The sequence below is a fragment of the Macrotis lagotis genome, chromosome 2 (genome assembly GCF_037893015.1).
Source record: "Macrotis lagotis isolate mMagLag1 chromosome 2, bilby.v1.9.chrom.fasta, whole genome shotgun sequence".
In the NCBI taxonomy this organism is placed as follows: Eukaryota; Metazoa; Chordata; class Mammalia; order Peramelemorphia; family Peramelidae; genus Macrotis; species Macrotis lagotis.
In genome coordinates, this window is record NC_133659.1 from 745233 (window position 1) to 771129 (window position 25897).

The 25897-nt window shown below is 40.8% G+C and overlaps 1 protein-coding gene across 3 annotated transcripts in view; it reads right to left on the reverse strand.

The window, feature by feature from the left end:
- MIGA1 (mitoguardin 1) overlaps positions 1 to 25897 on the reverse strand; it is a 68709-nt gene that overhangs the window by 38530 nt on the left and 4282 nt on the right. For all 3 annotated transcript variants that reach the window (XR_012475441.1, XM_074221120.1, XM_074221119.1), the window contains exons 3-5: positions 6533 to 6710; positions 5306 to 5442; positions 2855 to 2981 (exon numbers count right to left, since the gene is read on the reverse strand). Coding sequence is in view for 2 of the 3 variants with exons in the window: in XM_074221120.1 (XP_074077221.1) it covers positions 2855 to 2981; positions 5306 to 5442; positions 6533 to 6710 (442 nt within the window). In the remaining variant the exon portion in view is untranslated. The remainder of the gene's footprint in view (positions 1 to 2854; positions 2982 to 5305; positions 5443 to 6532; positions 6711 to 25897) is intronic.

Sequence of the window (25897 nt, forward strand, 5' to 3'; positions counted from 1 at the left end):
AGAATCAAATCAAACATATAAGAATCTAAGTCATTTCCCAATTGATAATATGAACAGGCAGTTTTCAGATGAAGAAATCAAAGCTATCTATAATCATATGAAAAAATGTTCTGAATCACTGATTAGGGAAAGGCAAATTAAAACAAGTCTGAGGGACCACCTCACACCTATCAGAGACACAGAGTCTCTGCATGCAGCCCTCCAGGGTCTGCATCTCAGAGGGGTATGGTGGAAGACCACTGAGCTTAAGAAAACAATGACCATTCAGGACAGTATCCAGCTCTCCCATAGGGAGGGATGGAGATCCAAGTCCTGGAAGGAAACCCAAAAAACACCCTCAGCACTAGGCAGCCTAGGGGGACAGAGGCAGATGGGGGCATCTGGCTAGGGGTACCAAGGGACAAGCCATTAGCCACACAGACTGGGATCCAAAGTGATGCTCTGTTTCTGAAGTGGCAGAGATTCCCAGTTCTTCAATAATGGCAGGGCCCAACCCCAAGGAGGAGCATCCTGGGTTGGGGCCCTGAGCAGGATAGAATGAGAGACAAATGCCCCAGATCCCACCACTCTGCGAGCACCAAAGAGAGTAGGAGCCCTGAGATGCTGGATGATCCTCAGGACCCCAAGAAAGGAGAAGGGGGAGCCAAGAGGCCCGATGCTCAACCGGGACATTCTCCCCAGAAGAAGGCATCAAGACAAAAACCAAGAAGAGAGCTAGGAGTGTGATAAAAATACAATAACACAGCTTCATGGAAAGCTAAAACAAGACCTGACAAAGGAGAAGCTAGAGGAAAAACTGGGAAAGGAGAGGAGAACAATGGAAGAAAGGTCAGAAAAGAGTCCACAGCTTAGAATAATCAATAGAAGACCTCACTCCCCTCCCCACCCAGCCCAGAGTAAAGAGAATGACAGCTGACCCAAGAGAAGTTGAAGATTCTGGACCAAAAGAGGCAATGTTAAAGCCTAGTCAAGATCCTCTAATGTAGAAGAACGCCACCCCCCCACACACATTCACACACACCACACACATGCTCACACATTTATATACACCATTCACACATACACACACACACACACCAATCACACATTTGAACATTTTCACCCACACACCCACACACACACACTCTCTCTCTCTCTCTCCCCACAATGGTAGCATACCTCCACCTCCACATAATCAGAAGTGCCAGCGACAGAGAAATGTGTCTCAGCACATGCAGACAGGAGCACAGGGCCAACATGAACCGGTGCCAAGCTTCTAAGCGGCTGGAGAAAGTGAGTAGGTACATGCCAGTGATGCAGCAAGGATGGAGGGATAACTAACAGTGGAATGTTGCCAACTGTCAAGAGAACAAGCAGATAGATGGAAGGACACCCTCAGGGAACACCCCCTTGACCCTCAGAAAAGACAGATTCAGGAGACAAGGAGGTGTGTGGGGGGGATAGGGAATACATATTCTGCCATCCTTTCCTTGCAGAACCCAGTTTCATCCCCTGAATTATCTTGATGACTCTTCTTGGTAACTGCTTTCCATTTTCCCTAGTCTTTTTAAAGTCATTGGGAAGGTCTCTGAGGACCATTGCCAGACCCAAGTAAAAGGGAAAACCTGCCAGACCTTATACCTGAACTAAAACACCAAAACCATTTATCTAATTCTCCCTCCTTAACGCCAGGGTCAACACACCAACAGATGTGATACCTGGACACTCAGGACACCACAGACCATTCTCTGGTACTGGTGTGTGCTTAAGAAGGGTGGGAACACCTATGCACACCAAGGCCTGTGAACATGAATAGCCAATGCCATGATGGAGGGGATGCCAGACACTGAGTGATGGCAGAGAGAAGGAATGAACACCAAGCAGGAAGCAGTGCCAGCCAGCCCAAACAGATGGACATCTCCCAGTATGTACCCCTGGCTCTTCCACAGTCATCCACCTGGCAGGGAAGGAACAATGGCCTGCTTGCCCAAGTCTTTCAGTTTTTGTTACAAGGACTGCTCCCTGAGAAGGGAACAGGGAAGGATGCTTTGGGACACATCTCAGGGACTCTCAGAGACTTACCAACAGAGGTAGCAGAGGGAAGAGGTCAGAAGAGCTGGGTTGGAATCCACCCTTGAACCCTCACTAACTGGGTAAGCCTGGACCTATCTGGAGCTGCAGGAGTGAGGATCCATGAGAGCCTCAGCAATCTCTAACACGTAAAGGCTCTTTGGGGAGGGCAAGGGAGAAGGGTGAAGCAGAAACAGCCTCTCTGGGACAGAGGCCTGTCCTTCACCAGAGTGAAACACAGGAGAAGAAGTGAAACACCACAAGCCCAATCCCTCGTTAGAAAAATGACAAGAGTCTATGGGCTGGGCATGTTAGAATGCCAGGAGGACACTTGCCAAAAAGACTATTTTATGGAGAATTCTCACAGGGCACATGCTCACAAAGGGGTCAGAAGAAGCGATACCAGAACACCCTGAAGGTCTTAAGAACCTGAGAACTGATTAGGCAACATAGGAGACCCTTGCACAGGACTGCCTAGACAGTGTGTCCTCATCAGAGAGGTCTACACTCTATGAGTGTGGCAGAGTGAAAGCAGCTCAAAGGAAACACAAGAAACAGAAGTTGAGTGAACACCCAGTGGTCACCTGGACTATCTGTGCCCAACCTGAGGTAAAGCTCACGAGCTTGTCTTGGTCTCATCAGCCTCAGTCAGACACACTGGGACTCGTCAGCCTAGTGATGCCATTTTGGTCTTCTTCGATAATGACAAACAAGAACCACCACCACCACCATGGGATACTATGCAGAAATATGAAATTCCATGAAAACCTGTCAAAACCCACAAGCCCAGTGACCCAATCCTTACCCATCAAGTACAAGTTTTCAGGAGTGGTCACAGGAATATTGACAAGTTTTAAATCCTCTTCCTCTGTCTTGTCCCAGGAATTAGAATTGCCACAAGCACAGCTATGACACGAATTGGCACTCTGAACCTGAAAGGAGAACAAACAAGATTCTCAAAGAGTTTCTGGTGGCAGGGAGTCTTTGCTTTAACAGGTTATTTCTATCCAAGCTTGCGTCCAACCAGAAATATACAGAAATTGTCACCCTGGCAGCAAGGAGGCCTGCTGAACATGTGCAAGCCTGGGCTACCTCCTGGGTTCCTGGATCCCAGAGGGCAGAAACAGAAAAACCAAATGAGTGTATGAAACTGTGATGAATGATCTACAATGTACCACTTAAGACAGCCAATGAATTTGTCTGGAGGGGCCTTGAGGAAAACCAAATGGCCTATGTCACCTTTTTCCTACTGAACTGGCTGGGGGGTGGGAGGGGACAGGGTTGAAGGTTGAGATTCACTGGCTGAGGTTCCTGGGAAGAGGGTTTAGTTTAGTTTTTTTTTTATTTTATTTACTTAAGGTAATGAGGTTAAGTGGCTTGCCCAAGGTCACACAGCTAGGTCTGAGGCCAGATTTGAACTCAGGTCCTCCAGATTCCAGGGCCAGTGCTCTAATCCATTGCACCACCTAACTTACCCAGGAGGGTTTAGTTTTGACCTTCATCCCAATCTCCCCCAAGGTTTGGAGGAAAGATGTTGCAGTACTGGAGAAAGTCAAGGCTCCATCAGAACAGACTGGAGGTCACTTGCTCCTGCAGTAAAATCAACACCGCCACCACCTCCTTCTCCTCTACCTCTTCCTCCTCCTCAGTCCCCACAAAGTCCTGTTGCAACTGAGATGGGTCAATCCAGATGCCTCCTGGCCAGCATCTCCAGGGCAGGGGGCTCCTCTGGAAGCTCACTCTACCTGCCTTTATCCAGCCTGACTGATGCTAAGGGTCAGACCCTTGTGGGCCCTTCTAGGCACTAGCAGATCAGCTTCTGACTCCTCAGGGTCTCTGTTCCAGCCAGTTCTTCCCCTCCCGCCTCTCCAGCTTGACTTTAACTCCACCACCCCCAGGGATGGCCGTGATGGTGATGCAGAGAAACCTGGGCATAGGAGTATCTTTTGGTCACATTGTAAAGGGAACTTCCTTTATCATCTAATCTAGGCCACACTAGAGGGCCTGACCTTCAACTTGGATTGCACTGCTTTTCTGGGGCAGCCAGGAAACACAGGTCTTGGAACACCACTCAAAAGAGATCCCTCCCCAAAAGGCAAAATCTCCAATGAGGGACTTGGATCATTTCCAGGTCACCACCCCCTGCCATGGAGTCAGGGAGAGAAGGGAAGAGGTGGTCTCTTGGACTTTCCAGTCTCCTGTGGAACTCTGACCAGATGGCCTGGCCAAAATTTAATCAGCAATCTACATGGTCTTAAAACTCTTTCTAATATGAGGGAGAAGATGGCACAGGGTCAGAGAAGTTCAGCACTGGAATTAATCTCTTCCCAAGGCCAATCTGGGGGGTTATACCAAGGAGCTGGGCTCAGTTTTTTCAACTTTGTTCCTTCTATCAAAGGAAGGCAGTCAAGAAAGGGCCAGGTCACTGAGTAAGGGGCAAGCCCGTGCTTCAGGGAGGGGGTCCCTCTTTTGGGTCCGGTGGCAAGCTCAATTCTGCCAGGAAGGGCTAGCAGCCACTGGCTTCCTGGCCAGACCACTGGGACACTACAGACTTTTCTGAAGAAAGCAACTATTTCATTCCTGCCAAATTTCAGGTCCATGGTGACAAGCAAGCCAGGTAGATGTGATGACTGGCATAGTCTTGAGCAGCCCAGGTAGCTTATCTGGAAACTGGCTTTGTCCCAGGGAGTTATGGCTTCCATGGCCCATTAATTGTTCACAGACAATTAAGGGGTGGGGAATTGTACCTATTCACTCTTCCCCTCCCACCATGGAGAGTCTCTTATGTTTCCTCCAACTAGAAATCAGATGTCCTCCTTTCCTAATCTGGTCAATTGTTTTCTTTTAATCAATTGGTTGGTCTTGATTATTTTTAATTACAAAAAATTTGTCTCACTTTGTATTCAGGATCTTTGCCCTAACCGGGGATCCATTTACTAAGCCCATTTTGCATGGATTCTATCCTCAGTTATTTTCATTTTTCCACCAGTTTGGGGGAGCCAAAACCCCAGGGTTTCCTGGAGTCCCAAAGGAGCCCTTCCTTGAGTTTCCCTTTTAAGGAAGTACATTCACCTATTTGCAGAGACTGGTCAAAACCTCTGCAGTCCATGACAGGCTGAAGAAGGCCCTGTGTCTGTCGAGTTCTTCTCCAACACAATTGTGGAGCAACCCATTGCACCCCCAAAAAAAGATGAGTCCCTAAAAGGACCAAACCAAAAGATCCCAACAGATGAAAGTACACTGAGGTTCTACTCACCGAAGCTAAACTCTGTGCAGAGCCAGAGTATTTGCTGAAGAGACCTCCATTGGTGTAGACACCAGACTGAGACCCTTTGTCTTTAGCTGAACTCAAAGACAGGGTCAGATTTTGTCGGCTGCTGGAACAGCTGGAACCTAAGAACACACACAAAAATCACGTGAGGTTGGGGCTTACATTTCATTCTCCATGAGTCAGGCACTGGGGTAGAAATGAAGGCAGATACAGAGACAAAAGCTTTACCCCCCAGGGTAAAGCACAAAGTAAAGACAAGGTGTGGGGAAGCTGGGCTGAAGAGGAAGGGTGTTCCAGCAGGCAGCCCTCCCTAAGGGCGAGAGGAGGGGTCACTGGGCTCTGAATGGCAGGGTAAGATGTCTGCCTCTGGAAGAGCTGTTTGGTAGCATCATGAATGAAGCACCTCCCAGGGGCCAACACAGCTTCAAGCTATGCAGGCCTGAATCAGGAGGGATCAACAGGAGCACTAAGGAGACCTGGAGACAGCCTCCACCAGACATGTCCACTAGTCTGAAACAGGTGAGGAGGAGTCTGAAAAGGTTCTGAAAAATGCCAGCACCTCCAAAATAAGAGGGAAGGAAGAGTCTAGCAAAATAGAAAAATGTCCTGAAGTGTACTGCCCGCCTCCAAAGAAAGAACAGATGATGTCTGAATACACACTGAATCATACTATTTTTCACTTTCTTTCATTCCTTGTTCTTTTGAGTCTTCTTGTACAAAATGATTAATATGGAAATTGCACATGCATAATCTATAACTGACTGCTTACTATGTCAGGGACAAGGGGAGGCAAGGGGGGGAATAGAATTAGGAACTCAAAACTATTCTAAAAAATGCTAAAACACTGTTTTAATATGTAATTGGGGAAGAAATAAAAGATACTAAATTTTTTTAAAATTCCCAAATATACACTTACCCCAAATCATTGGTAATGGGATTTCTGAAAAGTTGATAGCCTTTGCTATCAGAATAAAGATGAAAACCTCTAACTAGCCAAGAAGAAAAACACCCAACTTTCATGTAGTGACTATGTAAAACCAGAGAGAGATAGAAGCAGTTAGCTCAGACCCTGCAGGCCTGGCCTTGCAGGCAAGCCTTGCCTCTGACCATCCTGGCTGCCTGAGACCCCTCAGCTCCCTGCAATATCCCAGGCAGGGAGGAGAACTGAGCTCTCCATCAAAGATGAACCTCTAGGTTCATTTCTGGTCTCACCTTTTTCAGATGCTGCAGCTTTAGCACACTCCAGGACAAGATGCCCAGGTTCCCATGGCAACCCTTTCCTTTTTTTTTTCCCACGTCTCCTTTTAAAGTGATGGGCCAGAAAAAGGATAGACACAGCACTCACTGCAGTCACGGCAAACAGCTTCTTAACCCCAGGAGAGAATTTGATCTGAAAGAAAACAAGTCAAGGCTGAGAGGGTGATCGAGGCTCTGAAATTTCTGTGATATCCGTATCTCCAGTAAGACGTTTCCACCTGGCCCAGCACAACAGGGCACAGTCAAAGTGGGGGATGTCTGAGGCCTTCTGACTGCAGTAAACTAAACTCACTGAGGGTCCTGCACACAAGGCCCCAGGCCCAACTCCATAGGAGGACTGGGTTCCAAATAACCCCCATACATCCAGCCAGTTAAGAGCGTTGATCTGAAAATGAACAAATGAAATCAAGGGAAGGACAGAGTCAGGGAGGAAAGAAAAAGGAGGGAAGGAAGGACTAGAAGGGAGAATCAAAGAAAGTGCCAGTCCATTAAAAAAAAATTAACAAATTGATGATTTAAAATCTTTTGTTACTAATCTCTAAACTCTGATAGCTGCAGGATAAACAGGAGTGACTACCGAAGAAGCTCATTCAGTGACCTTCTGCTGGAAAGGAGGGCTTCCTCAGGCCTGTCTTCCACCTCACATGTACAGAACCAAGTCCAGATGGAAGAGGGCCATTTTGGGGAGCTAAAATAATCCAGAGGTGGCCTTGTTTGTGTCACTGAATCATAGTCTTAGAGATTGTTAGGTTCAACCCACTCACTTGACAGAGGAGGCAGACTCAATGGCCCACCCAGGGTCATCCTGTTAGGAAATACCTGAAGCTAGATTTGAACTTGTATCATCCTGACCCAGGTCCACTATGCTGTCCATGGCCCAGCCAAGCTCTCTGTCATACCAAACAGACCAAAAACAAATCGGACCAAATCCAAATGGGAAAATCCAAAAACAACACAGCCTAGCCCAGCAGAAGAAGTCAGAGAGGGACGGACATCTATGGGTACTGAGGTCTGTCCAGGGCCACACTCTGGGTTAAGTACTGTTGCCCAGGAAAAGCCAAGGGGTGTGTGGAGTTGGGGAAGGAAACACTGGCCAACAGAATGAGGAGGGGGACCTGTCTCCAAGGGCAATGGCAGAAAGAAAGTTCACTTGGGCCAAGGAGCAGTGCCAAGGCCCCCTCAAAGCCTACAGTAGGGTACTAGGGAGGGCCAAGATCCCTCACCAAAGGAGGCCTCCACTGTTGAGCCACTCCTGCTAGCTGATGGGGCTAAGGTCCTACCGCTAGGTCAGGACTTGCAGAACCCAGATAGAGGGGCAACAAACAGCAAGACTGTCCTGGATCAGTCCATTCCAGGAACACTGAAAGCTGATAGGCTCCTGGTCTTAACTGTCTGTGCACCCAATACTGCAAGAAGCAGCCCCCCCTTTCCTTCGAGAAACATGCAGTGCTTGATCCTACTATCAAGTCTGAAGTCGAGAAACATGCAGAACTTGATCCTACTATCAAGTCTGAAGTCAGGAAAGAGGCTGGAAGAATGAGCAAACAAACAAATGAAAAGAATCCTTCCATAAAAAGTTCTTCTAGTGACAGGATCCTCATGAAACAAACTTAGAAGAAAAAAGAAACTCCAAAACATTTCTGAGTAAAGCCTCAGAGGAAAAACAACTTGGGCACAGATTCAACTAGAATTCCTGGAAAAATGAAGCAAGAGTTTAAAAAAGAATTTTTAAATATTAGAAAGCTGAGCAAGAACTATGGAAGAAAGAACTGGAAAAGGAATTAACAGCTTGGCTCAAGAAGTACAAAACCAAGACCAAGCAACAAAGTCCCTAAAAATAGAGGAAATGGAATAAATTGAGTTTTCCTTAAAACAATAAGCAGCATCTGTCTAAAACCATGAGCAAGCATTATATGTAATAGGGATAAGCTAGATGTCTTTCCAATAAGAGCAGGGGTGAAACAAGGATGCCCATTACCACAAGTATTATTCAATATTGCACTAGAAATGTTAGCTTTAGCAATAAAGAAGAAAAAGAAATTGAAGGAATTAGAATAGGTAATGAGGAAACAAAACTCATTCTTTGTAGATGGTATCATAATATATTTAGAGAATCCTAGAAAGTCAACTAAAAAAACTACATGAAACAATTAACAGCTTTTGCAAAGTTAGAGGATATAAAATAAGCCCTCAGAAGCTACCAACATCTCAATATATTACCAACAAAGCCCAACAGCAAGAGATGAAAGGGGGGCAGGACTTCCAGCCAAGATGGCAGAGAAAAGCCAGGCCCTGTGCTAAGCTCTCCTGATCTTCCCTCATATGTAATATGAAACAAACCTCTTAACAGAAAGCCGATCAATGAAACCCAGAAAAAGAAGCTCAGAGAAGAACCTCTACCTCAAAGTTTGTTTTCTGGGATCATGGGTGAGCTGAGGACAGAGAGCAGAGAGCCTGCCAGGAGGGGTGAGAGCTGGACTAGCCTAGGAGCCACTCCGAGAGCCAACTGAGAAGCAGAGGCATTGGCTGTGGGACTGATGGTCTGGGGCTTACCCACAGGGCTGGAGGGCAAGTTCCAGCGTGGAGTGCAGCTGGACATCAATCCAATGGGCTGTGGTCTAGAGGACCTCAGATTCCATACTTTCATTTCAGCTGAACCCCTTCCTGGAACAAACACAGTCACAGTCCCCCCCCCCCCCCCAAGTGTGGGCAGCAGAGCTCCCTCAGCTGTGAATAGGGAGAGGAATGACCTCGCCACAGGGCTAAGTTCACATTGTTCAAGGATCAGAGTATCCAGCAGCACAGAGCCCCTCCAGTCCAAGGGAGAGGGTTTCAAATCAAGGCCAAGACACTCTAGAGAAAGCGACCAGCACCCCCTCCTGGCAAGCCCATGTGGAGTTATTAAACCCAGTGAGCAGAGCCTCTAGATCCCCTACGGGTTGACCCATGGAGAGGTACTAAACCCAGTGAGTAAAGCCTCTAGGGATCCCAACACCAAACCTCTGTGAACCAGCCCCTCCCCAACACCAGATCTCAGGGAAATGAAGAAAGGCCAGTGAAAAGGGGGCCCATAGAAAACTATCTAGAAGACCCTAAATCAGAGAGATCTAGAACCTCTAAGGAGAATATGATTTGGTCTCTAGGACAGAAAGACTTTCTTGAAGAAATCAGGAAGGAGTTTAAAAATCAATTGGAAAATTTGGGAAAAGAAACCCAAGAGAAGATTAACACCTAGCAACAAGAAAATAAATCCTTGGAAAATACAATTGGACATCTGCAAAAAGAAAATAATTCTCTCAAAACCTCAATTGGTCAAATGGAAAATGCTTTCAAAAAAAGAACTGACCAATTGGAAAAGGAGTTGCAAAAGGTAAATGAAAAGGGGGCAGCTAGGTGTCACAGTGGATAGAGCACCAGCCCCGGAGTCAGGAGTACCTGACCTCAGATACTTAATAATTACCTAGCTGTGTGGCCTTGGGCAATCCACTTAACCCCACTGCCTTGCAAAAACCTAAAAAAAAAAAAATGAAGAATTTTCTAAAAAAAAAATGGAGTCTGTGGAAACTAATGACTTCATGAGAAAATAAGAATCTGATAAACAAAACCAAAAAATTGAAAAAATAGAAGAAAATGTAAAATATCTCATAAGCAAAGCCACTGACCTTGAATCATTGGGCTTCCTGAAAATATTGAAGGGGAAAAAAAATCCTGAACTTAATATTACAGGATTTAGTGATGGAAAACTGCCCTGATATCATGGAACCAGAGGGCAAAATAGTTATTGAAGGAATACATCAATCCCCTCCGGAAATGGATCCCAAAATGAAAATGCCAAGGAATATTATGGCCAAATTCCATAACTATCAGATAAAAGAGAAGATCCTGCAATCAGTCAGAAAGAAACAATTTAGATACCAAGGAGTCAGTCACAGTAAGGTTTACACAGGACCTGGCAGCATCAACATTAAGGGAATGAAGGGCCTGGAATGCAATACTCCAAAGAGCAAGGGAGCTTGGAATGCAGCCAAGAATTCATTATCCAGCAAAACTGAGCCTTCTCTGCCAGGGCAGAAGATGGAAATTTAATGAAATAGGAGACTTCCAACTTCTCATGAAAAGACCAGAGCTTAATAGAAAATCTGGGCTTCAAACAGGGCACTCAAGAGACACATGAAAAGTTTATTTAAAAAAAAAAGGGTAAAAGGAAAAAAGCACTATCCAATAAAATTAAACTGGCTATATCCCTACCTGGGAGAAAGATTTTCATAACACTCAAGAATCAAATTATAACACTATTAGAGAGGACATATTTAGCCAGAAATGATGGACACTCATGACTTATTGTGAAATTGCTTATCTAATAAGATAAAAATGTCTATATTCCTACCTGGGAGAAAGACTCTAATAAATCTTGATTATTGTAATTCTATTAGAGAGAATATACTTAGCCAGAAGTGATGATGGACATTCATCACTTTTCTGTGACTCAGAATGATTTAAAAACAATACCTCCTTAAAAGGGGGGACAGTAAAGAGATGGGAGGATGGAGGAGATTGAATGGGGTAAATCTCATTACATTAAGAGGTACAAAGGACCTATTGCAATAGAGGGAAAGAAGGGAGGAGGTGAGAACCACTTGAATCTTACTCTCATGAGATTTGGCTTAAAGTTAATATACATTCACTCAGTTAAGAAACTTATCTTATCTTTCAACTATTAAAAGGGGGGGAAGGGGAGGGGGAGGAAAAGGGGAACCAACAGAAGGAAGAGAAGGAAGAAGGGGCAAAGGGAAAGGGGAAGGAAAGGGGAGGGGGTTTGGGTATAGGAGTGCAAACACACTGAAGGTGGTAGTATTCAGAAACAAAATACTGGGGAATATGGATAAAAATGACAAAAGGGAAAAAATACAAACAGAGGGAAGATAATATGGAGGGCAATAAAGAGTTAGTAATTAAAACTTGGAATGTGAATGGGATGAACTCTCCCTTAAAGCATAAGTGAACAGCAGAGTGGATTAAAAACCAGAATCCTACAATATGCTGCTTACAAGAAACTCATTTAAAGCAAAGAGATACATAAAGAGTAAGGTAAAAGGTTGGAGCAAAATATATTTTGCTTCAGCTGAAGTGAAAAAAGCAGACGTAGCAATCCTTATCTCAGACAAAGCAGCTGTAAAAATAGATAGTGTTAAAGAGATAAGGAAGGAAATTATATCCTCCTAAAAGGCACCACAGACAATGAAGCAATTTCAATACTAAATATGTATGCACCCAATGGTATAGCATCCAGACTCTTAGAGCAGAAGTTGAGTGAGTTACAAGAAGACATAGACAGTAAAACTCTACTAGTGTGAGACCTCATCCTCCCACTCTCAGACTTAGATGAATCTCACCATAAAATAAACAAGAAGGAAGTTAAGGAGGTAAATAGAATGTTAGAAAATCTAGACATGATAGACCTATGGAGGAAACTGAATGGGGATAGAAAGGAATATACTTTTTTTTTCCTGCAGTACATGGCACACAAAAATTGACCATGTACTAGGGTATAAAAACCTAATAATAAATTACAAAAAGGCAGAAATAGTGAATACATCTTTCTCAGATCATAATACAATAAAAATCACATGCAATACTGAACCAGGGATATTGACCCCAAACTAATTGGAAACTAAATAGCTTCATTTTTTTTGTTCTTGATTTTTTTAAAGATTTTATTTATTTTGAGTTTTACAATTTCCCCCATCTTACTTCCCTCCCCCATCCCCCCAAAGAAAACAATTTGTCAGTCTTTACATTGTTTCCATGTTACACATTGATCCAAATTGAGTGTGATGAGAGAGAAATCATATCCTTAAGGAAGAAACATAAATTATAAGAGATAACAAGATCAGACAATAAGATATGTTATTTTTTTTTAATTACAGGGAATAGTCCTTGAACTTTGTTCAAACTCCATGGTTCTTTATCTGGATGCAGATCGTATTCTCCACTGCAGACAGCCCAAAATTGTCCCTGATTGCTGCACTGATAGCATGAGCAAATCCATCAAGGTTGATCATCACCCCCATGTTGCTGTTAGGGTGTACAGTGTTTTTCTGGTTCTGCTCATCTAGTTCAGCATCAGTTCGTGCAAATCCCTCCAGGCTTCCCTGAATTCCCATCCCTCCTGGTTTCTAAAAGAACAATAGTGTTCCATGACATACATATACCACAGTTTGCTAAGCCATTCCCCAACTGAAGGACATTTACTTGATTTCCAATTCCTAAATAACCTCATTTTAAAGAATGAGTGGATCAAACAACAAATTATAGAAAGAAGTAATTATTTCATTCTTGATAATGACAATAATGAAACAACATACCAAAACCTATGGGATATACTCAAGGTGGTTGGTAGAAGATATATTATATCTTTAAATGCTTATATGAATAAATTAGAGAAAGAGGAAAACAATGAACTAAATAAGCAACTAAAAAAACAGAGAAAGAACAAATTAAAAACCCCCAATTAAATACCAAATTAGAAATGCTAAATTAAAGGAGAAATTAATAAAATCAAAAGCAAGAAAACTATTGAACTAATAAATAAAACCAAGAGTTGATTTTATGGGAAAAAATCAATAAAATTGATAAACCTCTGGCCAATTTGATTTAAAAAATAAGAAAACCAAATTGCTAGTATCATAAATGAAAAAGGTGAACTCACTACCAATGAGGAGCAAATTAAAGTAATAATTTGGAATTATTTTATCCAACTCCATGCCAATAAATTTGACAATCTAAGTGAAATGGATGAATATTTACAAAAATACAAGCTGCCCAGGTTAAATGAAGAGGAAATTAAAGACCTCAATAACCCTCAGAAAAAGAAATTCAACAAACCATTATTGAACTCCCTAAGAAAAAATCTCTAGGGCTAGATGGATTCACAGGTAAATTCTATCAAACAGTTAAGGAGCAATTGGTTCCAATTCTGTATAAACTCTTTGGAAAAATAGATGACAACGGAATGCTGCCTAAGTCTTTCTATGACACCAATATGGTGCTGATACCTAAACCAGGAAGAGTCAAAAAAGAGAAAGGAAAATTATAGACCTATCTCCCGGATGAATATAGATGCAAAAATCTTTAAAAAAAAATCTTAGCAAAATGATTACAATTTATCACTAGGATAATACATTATGACCAAGCAAAATTTATCCCAGGAATGCAGGGTTGGTTCAATATTAGGAAAACAGCATAATTAATTCTATCAATAACAAACCTAACAGAAATCATATGATTATATCAATAGATGCTGAAAAATCTTTTGAGAAAACACAGCACCAATTCCTACTAAAAAGGCTAGAGAGCATAGGAATGGATTGTTCCTTAAAATCATAAGCAGTATCTATCTGAAACCATCAACAAGCATTATATGCAATGGGATAGGCTAAGAGGCATTCCCAATAAGATTGGAGTGAATCAACAATGCCCATTATCACTACTACTATTCAATATTGTATTAGAAATGTTAACTTCTGCAATAAGAGAAGAAAAAGAAATTGAAGGACTTAGAATTGGGAAGGAAAAGACAAAATTCTCACTCTTTGCAGATGACATGATGGTACACCTAGAGAATCCCAAAAAATCATCTAAAAACTACTAGGAAATAATTAGAAATTTTAGCAAAGTTGCAGTAAATAAGATAAACCCTCATAAACCATCAACATTTCTATATATGACTAGCAAGATGCAGCAGAAAGAGCTAGAAAGAGAAATCCCATACAAAGTCACTTCAGACAATATAAAACACCTGAGAGTCTACCTGCCAAGGCAGACTCAGAAACTTTTTGAAAAACAATTACAAAACACTTCTCACACAAATAAAATCCGATTTAAGTAACTGGGCAAATATCAACTGTTCGTGGATAGGCTAAATTAATATAATAAAAATGACAATTCTACCAAAACTAAACTACCTGTTTAGTGCCCTACCAATCACAATTTCAAAAAATTACTTGAGTTAGAAAAAATTGTAAGTAAATTCATATGGAGAAATAGAAAGTCGAGACTCTCCAGGGATTTAATGAAAAAAAGTGCAAAAGAAGGTGGCTTAGCCCTACCTGATCCAAAATTATATTATAAAGCATCAGTCATCAAAACTGTCTGGTATTGGCTAAGAAACAGATGGTGGATCAGTGAATAGACTAGGTGCAATAGTAGGAAATGATTATACTAATCTGCTGTTTGATAAACCTAAAGAATCCAGCCACTGGGATAAAAACTCTCTCCGATAAAAACTGTTCGGAAATTGGAAGTTAGTATAACAGAAACTTGGATTAGACCAACACCTCAAAATGGATACAGGATTTATATATAAAAAACAATATTATAAGCAAAATAGGAGATCAAGGAATAGTTTACCTGTCAGATCTATAGAAAGGGAAGCAGTTTATAACCAAGGAAGAGATGGAGAACATCATTAAAAACAAACTAGACAAATTTCATTACATTAAATTAAAAAGCTTTTGCACAGACAAAACCACTGTAACCAAGATCAAAAGAAATGTAGCAAATTATGAAACAATTTCTACAACTAGTACTGCTGACAAAGGACTCATTTCTAAAATATACAGAAAACTAAGTAAAATTTTAAAAAAAAGCCATTCCCCAATTGACAAATGGTTAAAGGATATGCAAAGGCAATTTACAGATGAGGAGATCAAAGCGATCCATAGTCATTTGAAAAACTGCTCTAAATCACTAATTATTAGAGAAATGCAAATTAAAGCATCTCTGAGGTACCACCTCACACTTCTAAGACTGGCCAATATGACCAGAGGACAATGATAAATGATGGAAGGGATGTAGGAAATCTGGGACACTAATACATTGTTGGTGGAGCTGTGAACTCCTCCAACTTTTCTGGAGAAAAATTTGGAACTATGCCCAAAGGGCAACAAAAATGTGCATACTCTTTGATCCAGCAATACCACTGCTGGGTCTATGCTCTGAAGAGATCATGTAAAAGGGTGAAAATATCACTTGTACAAAAATATTCCTAGCAGCCTTGTTTGTGGTGTCAAAGAATTGGAAATTGAGTGAATGTCTTTCAATTGGCAAATGGCTTACAAACTGTGATATGTGTATATTGTTCCATTAAAAACCAGGGGGGATGGGAATTCAGGGAAGACTGCAAGGATTTGCATGAACTGATTGTTAGACAAGCAGAACCAGAACATTGTACACCCTAAAAACAAATTGGGGGTGATGGTCAACCTTAATGGACTTGCTCATTCCATCATTGCAACAATCAGGCACAACTTTGGGCTATCTGCAATGGAGAATACCATCTGTATCCAGAGAAAAGAACTGTGGAGTTTGAACGAAGACCAAAGACTACTACTTTTAATTTAAAAAAAAAGACATTTTATTATGTATTTTTGCTATCTCTTATACTTTTCTTCCCTAAGGATATGATTTCTCTCTCATTATATTCAACTTAGATCAATGATTAGGGGAAAAATTTGTAGAATTCAAAATAAGTAAAATATTTCTTTAAAAGTAAAAAAAAGAGAGAGAAAGAAAGAGTGGGCAGCTGGGTGGTGCAGTGGATAGTGCACCAGCCAGCCCTGGAGTTAGGAGGACCTGAGTTCAAATCTGACCTCAGACACTTAATAATTGCCTAGTTGTATGACCTTGGGTAAATTTTCAGTTCGTTTATATGAACTTATATTAAACTAAGTGAGCAGATCCAGAAGAACGTTGTACACATTAATAGCAACATTTTGTGATGATCAACTATGATAGCCTTAGTTCCTTTCAGCAGTTCAATGAGCAAAATCAGTAATAAAAGACTTGTGACAGAAAATGCCATCCACATTGCCTTAAAGAAATAAAATTTTTAAAAAAGAGATAGAAAGAGAAATTGCATTTAAAGTAACCATAGACAACATAAAATACTTGGAAGTCTACTTATCAAGACAAACCCAGAAACTATGTGAACAAAATTACAAAATACTTTTCACACAAAGATCTAAACAACTGAAAAAATGTTAATTGCTCAAGAGGTAGGACAAATATAATAAAAATGATAATTCTATCTAAACTACTTGTTCAGTGCCATAACAATCAAAATACCAAAAAATTATTTTATAGAGCTAGAAAAAATAGTACCAAAATTCATGTGGAGGAAGGAAAGATCAAGAATATCAAGGTAATTAATGCAAAGGAAGATGGCCTAGTCATACAAGATTTAATATTATTATCAGTCATCAAAATTATTTGGTACTGGAAAAGAAATAAAGTGGTAGTTGTGAAATAAATTAGGTACAAAAGAAACATAGTAAATGAGAATAGTAATCTGCTGTTTTATAAACGCAAAGGCCCCAGGTTCTGGATAAGACCTCACTATTTGACAAAAACTGCTGGGAAAACTGGACAACAACATGACAGCAACCAGGCATAGACCAACATCTCACATCCTATGACAAGTTGAATTCGAAATGGGTACAGGATTTAGACATAAAAAGTACTATCATAAGCTAAGGAGGAGAACAGGGGAAAAGTTTATCTATGGAGAGAGGAGGTATTGATCACCAAATAAAGGATATAGAACATTATAAGATGAAAAATGGATAATCTTGATTACATTAAATCAAAAAGGTTGTGCACAAATAAAACCAATGAAGTCAATATCAGAAGAAATGCAGAAAGCTGGGAATCAATTTTTACAGTCAGCATTTCTGATAAAGGACTTATTTCTAAACTATAAAGAGAACTGAGTGAAATTTGTAAGAAAACAAGTCAATTATCCAATTGCTAAATGGCCAAAGGATATGACATGGGCATTTTGAGATAAAGAAATTAAAGTTATCTAAAATCATATGAAAAAAATGCTCTAAATCATTATTGAAAATCTCTGAGGTACCATCTCACACCTTTCAGATTGGTCAATATGACTAAAAAGGAAAATGATTAATGTTGGCAGGGATGTGTGAAAACTGGGACACTAATGCAGTGTTGGTGGAATTATGAACTGATCCAACTATTCTGGAGAGCAATTTAGAATTATGCCCAAAGTGCATACCATTTGATCCAGCAATACCACTACTAGGTCTGTATCCCAAAGAGATCATAAAAAAGGGGAAAAGACCAACATGTAGAAAAATATTTATAGCAGCTCTGTTTGTGTTGGCAAAGAATTGGAAATTGAGGGAATGCCCATCAATTGGGGAATGGCAGAATGAATTGTGGTATATAAATTGAAGGAATACTACTCAGTTCTGTAAGAAATCATAAGCAGCTGGATTTTCAGTTCACTTATATGAAACTAAGTGAGCAGATCCAGAAGAACATTGTACACATTAATAGCAACATTTTGTGATGATCAACTATGATAGACTTAGTTCCTTTCAGCAGTTCAATGAGCAAAATCAGTAATAAAAGACTTGTGATGGAAAATGCCATCCACATCCAGAGGAAAAAATATGGAGCCTGAATGCAAAAAAGCATACTATTTTCACTTTTAAAGATTGGTTTTGTCTTTTTCCTTGTGTTTCTTTCCTCCTTTTGCCCAATTCTTCTTTCACAACATTGGGCTGCCAAGTCCTTTTTCAGAGCTGCTTTCCATCTTTGATGTCCACCTGACCCACCTGTGGAGTCTCACCTGTGGCTCCAAAAAGCTGAATCATTCAAAGTAGATAAACCATTTTGGCAGGAAGGCTAAACCAGGTTGGAGAGTACCCAAGGGAGTCTCAAACTCATTGGTGATTTGGTGGGGTGTGTACCCCAAGCATATGAAGTCTTCCACTGGTGAAATAAGCAGATGAGAACACTTTGCTCCAGTGGCCATGAAGGCAGCTGAAGAAGGTGCTGTGGAGTGCTTAGAGCTTGGTTAGACATTGGTGCCAAGATCATTCACTGTATCTTGTCTTTTTTTTCTTTTTTAAGATTTTGCAAGGCAAATGGGGCTAAGTGCCTTGCCCAAGGCCACACAGCTAGGTAATTATTAACTGTCTGAGACCGGATCTGAACCCAGGTACTCCTGACTCCAGGGCTGGTGCTTTATCCACTGTACCACCTAGCCACCCCTACTGCATCTTGTCTTGACCACAATAACCTTGGAAGAAAAACTGAGGCTGATGAATTTGTGCAACTTTACCTCATTTAAATCCAATTTACAGATGAATCAAAAGACATCACCGATATCACTTTGCTATTCCCTCAAAGTCCTGTGGAAACAGGCAGGTGACAAAGCAGCAGGTGTAGCCCTGCACACAGAAGCCGCAGTGAGATCTGGTGACCCCTTAAGGTTTTTATTGCTCACCTCCTGGTGTGAAGGGCTAGAAAAGGTGACCTAAAAATTATCTGCTTACCCAACCCTGGCCCCATTACTGTAGCATTCCCCACCCCCACCCCCACTGTGGTCGAAACACAAAACAATCTACAAAAACTTTTTCAAAAAATTTTCTTCTCACCATAGGTGCATGGAATGTGAGCACACTCATAGACAAGATCCAATAGACCTGAAAGACAATAGCTCTTGTTGCAAGAGAACTCAATAGGTATGGTGTCCAAATAGCAGCCCTGAGTGAAACAAGACTGGCAAATAAAGGCCAGCTTACTGTAGTTGGAGCTGGATACACATTTCTCTCTGGAGCAGTTACAGTGAAAGGGAGTGCCATGAAGCTCAGGTAGGTTTGCAATCAAAATTAATCTAGTCAAGCTTGAATGCCTCCCAAAAGGAGTGAACAATAGACTCATGACAATGAGATTGCCACTTGCAGGAAGATGCCACATCACTATCATCAATAACTTGTCCACCATGAGGAACCCTGATAAAGTCAAAGAAAAATTTTATGAAAACCTGGAGACCCTTATCATCAATGTACCAAAGGAGGGCAAGCTTATAATTCTGGGTGACTTTAATGCTAGATTAGACTCAGTCTACCAGACATGGCAGGGAGTCCTTGGAAGGGAGTTGATCAGCAATGGTCATTTTCTACTAAAGACTTGCAATACGTATCTCATGACCTTCTTTCTCATCATACTGTCTTCCATTTACCTAAATGCAATCAAACTTCCTGGATGCAGTCTCACAGCAAACACTGGCATCTATTAGTCTACGTGTAAAAAGAAGAGACAAACAGGATGTGAGAGTGACAAAGGCAATGTGTAGTTCAGAGTGCTGGACTGATCACAGACTTGTCCTCTCCAAGCTAAATATTCACAGTCAATCAAAGTGGCACCCCCAAGGCAAAATGAATACTAGAAGAATTAATGTCAAGAGATTAGAGTGTCTTTCTGAGCAAGAAGGTTGCTGTTAACTTGGAGGAAAACCAAGTCAACACACAGTTGGCAACAACGGGACAGAAAAGAAGGTAGGCAGCTTTCAGAGATCTGGTGTATAGTACTGCATTTCCTCATCTGGGTCAGAATACTTGCAAACATCAAGACTGGTTTGATGAAAATGATGGGGAAATACAGAAGCTGCTAAATGAACTCCACAGAGTTTTCCAGCAGGATAGTTCATCCATTTCTAAAAAGGCACCATTTAATTCTATCAAAAGTAAGTACAAGGGAAACATTAGAGAGATGCAGGCTCTTGACTCAGTAAGAAAAAAGGTGAAATTCAGTTTTATGCAAACAGCAATAAACCAAAATGCTTTTTGATACCCTGAAGGCTATTTATGGGCCAAAGACATGGTGCATCTCAACTACTCAGTGCTAGGGGCATGATCCTAGAGAGATGGGCTGAACACTTCCATAGAACATCATCAATCAATGCAAAAGTCATTGACTGTTTACCTCAAGTTGAAGTAAATCTCTAGCTGAAGGTCCAACTGAAGAAGAGGTTTTGAATGCCATTAGGCTCCCTTTATGAGGCAGAGTACCTGATGATGATTCTATTCCAGCAGAGATCTACAAAGTGGAGGGGGGAAGGGTGGTCCATCCAAAAGCTGACTGGTATGAGGTCATTCCTCAGGAATTCAAGGATGCCTCCATCAGCATCTCTATAAAGGTAAAGGCAACAGATTGTCCTGGGACAATCACAGGGTATTTCTCTTTCTGTCATTGCTGGTGAGATTCCTGCCAGAGTCTTTCTCCATAGGCTGATCCTTCACCTGGGAGTTGGTCACCTCCCTGAGAGCCTGTGTGGCTTCAGAAAGGTAGTCGATATGGTGTTTGCTGCCCAACAATTTCAGGAAAAATGCCAGGAACAGAACAGGGGTCTGTATACAACAATTGTAGATCTGACCAAAGCCTTTGATACCATCATTCATGAGGGTTTATGGAAAATTATGTCAAAATCTGGTTGCCCAGAGAAGTTCATCAGTATTGTGTATCAATTTCATGACAGCGTGCTTGCCCGGGTTTTGGATGGTAGACAATGCTCTTGAGATTTCCCAGTCATCAAGAGGGTGAAACAATGATGTGTCCTTGGTCCCATACTTTTTTAGCATGTTTTCAGTCATGTTATCAGGTGCCTTAACTGAGGATGAACTTGACATCCTCAATAAGCTACCACACTGTTGCTAAATTCTTCAACTTGAAAAGGCCAAAAGACAAGACCAAAATAGGGGGAGGGGGAGTGTCAGTACATGGTCTTCTCTTTGCAGATGATGGTGCATCAGTGCAGCCTCTGAAGCTGAGATGCAACAAAGTATGCTACTCATTTTGACATAACAATTAACACTAAGGACACATAGGTGCTCCATCAGGCAGCATCACACCATCCACATGTGGAACTGACAGCCAGCACCACACCATCAACATTCTATTTAAATTGTCTTAGGAAGATTCTAAAGATCACCTGCCAGAAGATCCTAGACACTGAGGTCCTTCCTCAAGCTAAACTGCCAAGCATTCAACCATTATTACATAGAATGCAACTACAATGGGTTGGTTGTTCAAATGCCAAATGTATGCTTGCCAAAAAGACTATTTTATGGAGATCACATGGGGGTCAGAAGAAGCAATATAGTGACACTCTGAAGGTCTCTCTTAAGAACCAATATGGGAGGGGTGGCTAGGTGGCGCAGTGAATAGAGCACCAGCCTTGGAGTCAGGAGTACCTGGGTTCAAATGCAACCTCAGACACTTAATTACTTAGTCATGTGGCCTTGGGCAAGCCACTTAACCCCATTGCCTTGAAAAATCTAAAAAAAAAGAAAAAAAAAGAACGAATATGGGGGCCGCTAGGTGGCGTAGTGAATAAAGCACCGACCCTGGAGAGTCAGAAGTACCTGGGTTCAAATCCGGTCTCAGACACTTCATAATTACCTAGCTGTGTGACCTTGGGCAAGCCACTTAACCCCATTTGCCTTGAAAAAAAAAACCAATATGGGAGGGGCAGCCAGGTGGCACAGTGGCTTAGAGTACTGGCCCCGGAGTCAGGAGGACTGAGTTAAAATTCAGCTTCAGACACTTAATACTTAGCTGTGTGACCTTAGGCAAGTTATGTAATCCCATTACCTTGCAAAAAAAACAAACAAAAAGAACCACTATGGGAATGTATTAAACATGATTGTATGTATTTAACTTAGTTCACATTATTGTCAGGGGAAGGGGGGAGGGAGGCATAAAAATATGGAACTCAGAATCTTCCAAAAAATCAATGTTGAAAACTTTTAAAAATTATCCATCAAAAAAAATAACTGGGCTATGTGAATACCATGACCCAAAAAGGAGCTGGATATCCTATTTCATGAAATCTTAAAAGAAAACTGTCTGGATCTCTTAGAACCAGAGGGCAAAAAGTAGAAAAAGAATTCATTCATCATCTCCTGGAAGAAATCCCCAAATAAAAACTCCCAGGAAAAGCACATCTAAAGTCCATAGCTTCCAGGTCAAAGAAAAATACCACAAGGAATCAGAAAAAAATAATTCAAGTACCAACTGCCACATTCATGATCACATGGGATTCTTTTAGGTTTTTGGGGGTTTTTTTTGCAAGGCAAATGGGGTTAAGTGGCTTGCCCAAGGCCACACAGCTAGGTAATTATGAAGTGTCTGAGACTGGATTTGAACCCAGGTACTCCTGACTCCAGGGGCGGTGCTTTATCCACTGTGCCACCTAGCCGCCCCTGATCACATGGCATTCTTAACATCAATTACAAACTTGTAAGGAAGGAAAAAAAATCACCCATCAAAACTGAGGGCAATGTTACAGGGAAAATGAACTTTAATGAAACAGAAGACTTTACAGCATTCCTGGTGAAAAGTCCAAAGAGAACTAGAGAGAAACTCTGAAGTTCAAACATAGGAGTTAAAAGAAAACAGAAAAGATGAACAATAAAAAATGCCAGGAACAGAAAAGGGGTTATATTCTGCCATAAGAAAAAGAACCACATGCTCCTTGAGACCTGTCATTATCAGGGGTCATAGAAGGAGGAATTTAAGTAAATAAAACCTGGAATAGGTTAGGTCTTGATGATCTTAGGAGAAAACTTAGGGGAAGAATACACAATGAAGGGAGATAGGAAGAGGGGTGGCACATTTAGGGAAAATTATCTCACATGAAGATGCACAAGTAGAAAATGTATGGTGAGCAGCTGACATCTAAACCTCACTCATATCAGAACTGGTCAAAGGAGGAAAGAACACACAGAGTTAGACTCAGTCAGGGAAACAAAAGGAAAGGAGAGAAAAGAGAAGGGTGGAATTAGGAATGTCAATTAAAGGAAGGATGAGTCATAAGCCAAATAACCTCTAAAGATGTACAAAAATCTCTAAACTTTTCTTTTTGAAGTGGCAAAGAATTGGAAGCTGAGAGGATGCTTATCAACAAGTTATGGTGCATGGATGTGATAGAACACAATTGTGCTGTAAGGAGGAAGGGGATGTTTTCAGAGTCCTGAAAAAAGCTGGATCAACTGAGGCAAGTGAAGTGAACAGAACCAGGAGAACAATTTATGCAATGACAACAACATGGCAAGAACAAATAGCTCTAAATGAATCTGACCTCACACCTATCAAATTGGTCAATCTGAATAAAAAAAGAATTGGAGAGGATGTGAGAAAACTCAGATACTAATGCATTTGTGGGTGGAGTGGTAAACTGATCCCACCTTTATGGAGAGAAATTTGGGACTATGCTCAAAGGGCAATTAAACTTTGCATACCATTTGATCTAGCAATACCACTATTAAATCAGTTTCCCAGAGATCACAAAAAAGATTATAAAAACCCCACATGTACAAAAATATTCACAGCAGCTCTTTTTGTATTTGCAAAGAACTGGAAATATAAGGGATGTCCATCTATTGGGGAATGGCTGAACAAATTGTGATATATGTATGTGATGGAACATTTGTTCTATAAGAAATCATGAAGGATTGGACTTCAGAACAGTCCTGAAAGAATTCTATGAACTGATGCTGAGTGAAATGAGCAGAACCAGAAGAACACTGTACACATTAACAACATGGGGTGATGAACAACTACTATGGACTTTTTTCATTTCAGCAGTAAAATAGTCAAAGACAATGAGTCATAAGCCAAATAACCTCTAAGGATGTACAAAAATCTCTAAACTTTTCTTTTTGAAGTGGCAAAGAATTGGAAGCTGAGAGGATGCTTATCAACAAGTTATGGTGCATGGATGTGATAGAACACAATTGTGCTGTAAGGAGGAAGGGGATGTTTTGTGATGGAAAATATTCATATCTAGAGAAGGAACAATGGAGTTTACAAAGTTTACCATCCTCAATTTTTAAAAGTTGTCTTATGTATTGTTTTGTTCTCTAATGCTTTTTCCCCTATTTCAATTTTATTCTTCAGGAGATGATTAATATGGCTTTATGTTTAACACAGTTATACATGTATAATCTCTATTAGTTTGCTTTGTGTTTGGGGAAAGGGGAGGGAGAAAAATGTGAAACTCAAAACCTTGCAAAAAATGATTGTTGAAAATTATTGTTGCATTTAACTAAAAAAATAAATATTTCTTGAAAAAAGGTAGCAAAATCCAGGCTGAATTGCCTTTGGGAAACTGCAGAGAACTTTCAATGATCCCAAGCTGATACTCCATGAAACAAATCCTCTCAGAATGATGTCTGTGGTTTACCACCACAAAATGCAAAATAGCATTTTGCCAAAGAGGATGACTGTGGAAAGTACAAAAATGCCAGCCAGGAGTTGGGTGCTTTAAGGAAGAGCTGGGTGAGTGAGAAAACAAGAGTGACTGCTAATAAAGAGACAAATTAAGGGCTGTATACACTGTAATAGACAAGGCTCTAGAAATCAAAAAGACAAAGTCTCATATCCATTTAGAATAACTTCATTTTTCTCTAAAAGAAATCATCAGGGCTAGTCTTGTTTTCCATGATTTGGCAGAAAAATGGAAAATTATAGATGTTCCTTTCCATCTGAATTCATTTCAATCCTTCTGAATTAAGTAGGTTTCCTGAAAACAACATAGAAGTGAATTCTATTTTTCAATTCATTCTGTAACTTTCTTTTTACTGAAGAGTTTGCATACCAAATGTTAGGCTGCTTTTTTCTCAGTTCCAAGGTTCAGAAGAGCTATTGATTACCTCAAACTTTTAAAAATTTCTCTCAACAAAACTTTTCTATTTTATATAATGATGTAGATTTCTTTAAACTGGCCTTGCCCTTGAGAGCAGAAGAGCAGGACTTTGAATTGCTCTCCTTTCACCTCTCACATTTTTTTCCCTTTACTGAAATACTTATTGTTGTGGTATTCTTGCAAAAAAAAAATCATGGCTCTCCCCTATCACTGACTCTTAAAAAAGGTTGCCATCCATCAATACCCACATTTTCATTTTTCTTTCATTTCATTCGTTTTCAGAAAAACTGCTGTCTCTCCACACCTCCTCTAATCTCATGGATTCTTTTGGATGAAAGTGTAGGATTTTAAATTAATCTCCATTCTGTGAAAACTTGCTATTTTCTTCCCAATATTTTAAGTTCTTAAGATCTTTCTGAACCCTGATTCTATAAGGAGTATGTTAGTTATTCCTCAGCCTGGTATCAGGTAGAGGCCAAAAGGCCATAATCAGCTCCCTGGAAGCCTCCACTAGAGCCTCTTTTTTTTTTTTTTTTTTTTTTTTTTGGTTTTTGCAAGGCAAATGGGGTTAAGTGGTTTGCCCAAGGCCACACAGCTAGGTAATTATTAAGTGTCTGAGACTGGATTTGAACCCAGGTACTCCAAGGCCAGTGCTTTATCCACTATGCCACCTAGCCGCCCCTAGAACCTCTTTCTAATCAATTCAAGACTCTTCTTTGGGTCTGTCCATCAACTTCTTCCAGATCTACCACCTTTTCCATAAGGAAAGCACAAGATACTTAAATACAAGCAAAATCTATCAA